This window comes from Octodon degus, unplaced genomic scaffold (genome assembly GCF_000260255.1).
Source record: "Octodon degus isolate 3935 unplaced genomic scaffold, OctDeg1.0 scaffold00058, whole genome shotgun sequence".
Lineage (NCBI taxonomy): Eukaryota > Metazoa > Chordata > Mammalia > Rodentia > Octodontidae > Octodon > Octodon degus.
Window position 1 is genome coordinate 1,032,653 of NW_004524634.1, and position 5,268 is coordinate 1,037,920.

At 47.6% G+C, this 5,268-nt stretch overlaps 1 protein-coding gene across 1 annotated transcript in view; it reads left to right on the forward strand.

Moving 5' to 3' along the window:
- The first annotated feature begins 3,646 nt into the window (after positions 1–3,646).
- Positions 3,647–5,268, forward strand: part of Snrnp27 (small nuclear ribonucleoprotein U4/U6.U5 subunit 27) — a 12,499-nt gene continuing 10,877 nt past the window's right edge. The window contains exon 1 of the mRNA XM_004634045.3: positions 3,647–3,735. Coding sequence (XP_004634102.1) covers positions 3,702–3,735 — 34 coding nt within the window. The 5' untranslated portion in view covers positions 3,647–3,701. The remainder of the gene's footprint in view (positions 3,736–5,268) is intronic.

The window sequence follows — 5,268 nt, forward strand, 5'->3', positions numbered from 1 at the left end:
TCAGGAGAATCATGAGTCTGATCTGTGTAGTGAGAACTTGTACTAAATACATAAAAAATAAATAAAATAATGTCTCTTTCCCTGTAACACCTAGGCTGTAAGCCCCTTGAGGCAGGAAGCATGTTTCTCCTCTTTTCATCCTCATGCTGAAGCCGTATGGTGTACTACTCAGAATAGATATTAAAGGTACTTATTTATTTTTAAATGTATTTGGTACAGGGTTTCACTATACAGCCCTAGTCCTGGGATTACAGGCATGTGCCACCATACCCTGGACTAGGTGGCTGGCTCAGTGTGCCCAGGGGCAGGGCCAGTGAGGCATGTAGTACCAGGGATCAAAATCAATTCCCTGTGCTTGCCTAAGCAGACTTTTAGTCCACTGAGCTATCTCGCTGGCCCTAAAAGTACTCATTTATTGAACTGACCTTCAACATATCTCCCAGCAACTTCTAGAAGTCCTGCAGGGGTTTCTGTGTGTGTGTGTGTGTGTGTGTGTGTGTGTCTTTTGGAGACAAAGTTTCACCATACAGTTCAGTCTGGCCTTGAGTTCACTTTGTAGTCCAGGCTGATCTTGAACTCACAATGATCCTCCTGCCTCAGCTTCCCAAGTGCTGGGATTACAGATGAGTGCCACTGTAGGAGTGTCTTTCTTTTTTTTTTTTAATTTTATATATATGATTCAGGGTCTTACTATGCAGCTGAGACTCATAGTGATCCTCCTGTTTCAGCCTCCCAAGTGCTGGAATTACAGGTGTGCGTGTCACCACATCCAGTTTCAGTGGCCAGCTCAGTGTGCCTGGGGCAGGGCCAGTGCCGAATGTGGTGGCGGGGATCAAACTCGGGTCCTTGCATTTGACAAGCAGGCACAGACTGCTGAGCTATCTGCCAGCCCTGCAGGAGCTTCTTGAAAAAAAATTTTTTTTTTTGGAAAAAAATTTTTTTTATCAGATGAGCCTCCAACTGTTGCAGGTGGTGGGGAGAAGAAATGTTTTTAGTTACCTGAGGCTCCATGTTCTCCTAAGAGCTCTAGTGCACAGCCCCTTCACTCCCCATAATTTCCCTATTCCTTATGGACAATGTCGTCGATCATGATGACACAGGGGCTACCATAAGGGGAGCAGACAATCCACCTCCTGGTCCCTTAACCATTAAGAACATGATCTGCGGGGGGTGGGGGTTGTTGTTGTTGTGTTGGGGGAGTAACCAGGAATTAAACTCAGGACCTCAAGCTTGGCACTGTGCCCCTGAGCTATATCCTAAGCCCACATGATTTGTGTTTAAAAGTGATTCCTTCTTCTCTGGCAAGCGCAAGGATCTGAGTTCAATCCTTGGTTCTGCCAAAAAAAAAAAAAGTGATTCCTTGCTTTCCCCCCATACCAGGGATTGAACTCAGGACCTTGAGCTTCCCAGGTGAAAAGTGATTTTTGCCTACAGAAGCCCAATAGCCAACTAAAAATAGGATAAAACCTGACCTTCCTTTTGTAAAAATCTGAGTCAAATCCTTCTCAACTCTATATCGGCCAACTTTTTGGGGGTTTTTTGGTACTGGGATCGAACTCAGGACTTTGTGCTTGTCAGACATGTGCTCAATGCCACTGAGCTATCTTCCTGGCCCCATATAGGCATATTAATCAAGTGAAAAATGTCTATCTAAAAGTTGGTAAAAGGGCGGTGACCTAGCGCAGCGGTCTCCGCGCTGGGCTCTGGAGCACGAGCTCGCCCGTTCGCGCCCCCATCCCGACTTGCTTGGAACGGGCTTAGCAAAGCACAGGGACCGCGGTTCAATCCCCCAGCACCACATGCCAGCCAGCCCTGCCCCCTGGTGGGCTGAGCTGGCCACACACACACACACACATACACACACACAAATAAAGTTCTTTTAAAAAATTTTTTTAAAAAAGTTGGTAAAAACATGTTTCTTATCCCTAAATGTATCTACTGTATCTTATCACCATTCAAGAAGAACACCCAGAAACCTCCATAGCCCTAAATCTGTCATGGATGGTGAGCCTCTCAGAGCTTTCAACAGTAGCAAACAGCCTGGGGCATATTCCCCACGTCAGGAGGATTCCTCACAGGGGAACCAAACTGCCCCTCATCATGAGGACTCCTTTGAAGCTACAAAACTAGTACTTAAGTAACGATTGTCAACACGCCCCAAAACCACAGTCCCTTCTTTCTTTTTGGCAGAACCGGGGATTGAACTCAGGCCCTTGCGCTTGCCAGGCAAGCACTTACTCTACCGAGCTATCTCCCCAGCCCCCAACTCCCTTGTTTCTGATCCTCTTTGTCAGTGTGCCTTCTCCAGTTACTACTCAAGCTGGAATCCTTTCCTCATCTTCTCTTACCTTCCAATTAAAGATATTCTTTTTCATATTTAGTACAGGGTCTGCAGGGTCTCACTATGTAGATTGGACTCATAGTGATCATCCTGTTTTCAGCCTCCCAAACACTGGGATTACAGGTGCCTGCCACCATGTTCAGTCTCAATGTGCCCCGGGGGGTGGGGTCAGCACAGCAGGCCGGGAATCGAACCTGGCCCCTGCATCTACCAGGCGCTTTAATCCACGGAGCTATCTGACTGGCCCTCCAATTAAAGATTTTGCCTGTAAAGTCATACTGCCACTTTGGGTTTTTTTTTTTTTTTTTTTTTGCGCGGAATGCCTTCAAGGCATGACTGGCTGTCTTGTGTTGTGGGGATCGAACCACAGCAACCTGAGCCTGACTGCTTTGTTGAAGCAGCCACTTAAAGAACTGAGCTAAGGGGCAGGCCCCCTGCCACTTTAGTTTTAATTTCTATTATCACTAAAGCAAGGTCCCATGCCAGCCAAGAATTACCATTGTGGTCAGCCGGGCATGGTGGCAGACGCCTGATGATTGGGAGTTCAAGACCAGCCTGGGCTACAAAGTGAGCTCAAGACCAGCCTGAAATGCATGGCAAGACAAGCTCCCACTGTAATTCAGGCTGGCCTTGAACTTACTATGTGGTCCAGGCTGCCTTCAAACTCAAGAGAATCCTCCTGCCTCAGCCTTTTAGGAGTATGGGCATGCACCACCCCACTTAGCTCCATTTTGAGCATTATAAAACCTACATTTGGAGAGTTTGGGCAGCTTAGGGAGATATTCTGTGGGACTAAGATTGTAATTATATAAGCTTTGTTTTTCCCTACAGAATCCCATATTGATTTTTGAGTGCCTTCTCAAGATTATCATTAGGGGGGAAAAAAAAAAAAAAGATTAGCATCGGAGAACATGGAAAACTGATGTGCGGTGAACTCTGGTGTCTTCACTCCTTATGAGACAATGTTATGCGAAAAAACTGGAAAACACAACCTACTTGCCTAGGCTATGTTTAAACTGCTTAATGTATTTTATGCACGTGGACAAAGATTAGAAAAAACTGAGGGGAAATGAAAACTGGTCTAAGTTTGTTCCTATATGGCTGCATTCTCCAGACACTCCTTGCAAGTACATCAAATGCTGCACAGTTTAACGCCGAGGGTGGACAAAGCTGTGACAGTAGATCTGCGTGCTCACATGTGGCGGTGTTGGGTCCTGACGCACCCTACCTTCTTACGGCCCGGAACCCAAGAGACTTGTCGGGTTGGTTTCCAGTCGGAAGCTCAGGCTCAGTCCCTGGCTTCCCCGGATGTTGTTGCACAGCCGTTTCCGGGGCGCTGTGAGGAGAAGTAGGATTCCCAATGGGCCGCAGCCGCAGCCGATCCCCGCGGAGGGGTGAGTTCTGAAGCAGGGGGCTTGGCGTTCGGTCGGAGGCGCGCGTCTCAGCCCGCTTTTTTTCAGTAGCAGAGCAACGGAGAGCTGGGCCCTTTCCTCCGGAGGAGGAGAGCGAGTGGTGGATGAGGGAAGGAGCCCGGGGCTCCGCCGGTTATAAGGCAGTTTGCGGGGTTTCCAGTTCTCAGTGAAGTAGGGTCTCCCCGACTTGCCGTCAGCCTTCTACTTGCTGTCAGCCGTCTGCGGTAACTTTTATTGTACGTGTGGTCGGTGGTTGTAGACACAGGTCGCAGACAATGTGCAGAGGACGGCACTCACATCCCTCAGCCCTTTTGAATTGAATTCCGGTGCTCCTTCGGAGTAACCTTTCATGCCTTAGAAATCTAGCGTGAGAATTAAGTCCCAGCTCCTGAGACTTCGCGGCTCCTAGATGCTCAGGAAACTTAAGTAGCTGCCTGTTATGGGTCAGCTCTGCATAGGAACCAGATCAGCCAGATAGAAATTTGAATAGAGCCTTTTATTTACTGAGCTCAGGTCCGTCAGCCACTTCTCTCGCAGGAGAAGGCTGATCGGCCCCGAACACGTAGGTAGCAAGGGGGTATTTATAACAGAAATCACATCCAGTTTGGTAAGCAAACTTGTTATCTAGTACAGAACAACAGAAACTGCATTCATTTGACACAGCTGCAAACTGTTCATAACTAAAAGGTCTTTCACAGCTTAGAGATAAGTGCATATTTTTACAAGATACATCTTAAGCTGACTACGTTACAGGAGATGGTTGGGGAGGGAGTTTGTGTTAGCTTTCTGCCTTGATGAGAAACAGTTATTTATTGTTGAACAGCCTTGAGCCGAAAAGGAAAACACATTTCTTAGAGCAGATAACAGGAAGCACAAGGGGTTTTTATAATTTTTTACAAGTAAGGCACAAAACTCTATTAACCCTTTACACCGCCCAGCTCTTCAGGGGAACCGGTATTTAGAACTTTGAGCCTGGGGAACTCCTCGCCTACCGCCTCTCCCAGCCCTGTGAATGAGGGGGCGCGACCCCGAGAACCTGACCTTGCACCCTGGCATCCCGAAAGCTGTCCCAGACTCCCCTTTCTGTGATGCTCACCTAGTACATACTCGGTTTTCTTACAAGTTACGTGGGGCCTCGAGCTAGCTGCGGCCCTTGAACACCTGCATTGTGGCAGATCCGAGTTGAGAAGTATGGTGATTTTAGGGTTTCTCCTTTTTTTTTTTTTTTTTTTTTTATTTTAGGGAAGGGTCTGTGGGGTGTTCAGGGTCTCACTACTAGATCGGACTCGAGTGATCCGCCTTCTTACCTCCTCCCAAAAACTGGAATTACAGGCTCACCACCACGCCCAGTCTCAATTGTTGTCTCAGCGCACCCCGGGGGCGGGACTGGAACCAGCAGGGCAGGCCTGGGGATGGAACCCTCGGCCCCTGGCTTTAATCCGCTGAGCTATATGGCCAGCCCTTTCCTATTTTTAAAATGCAGTATCTTGTTTTTATTTATTTATTTATTTATTT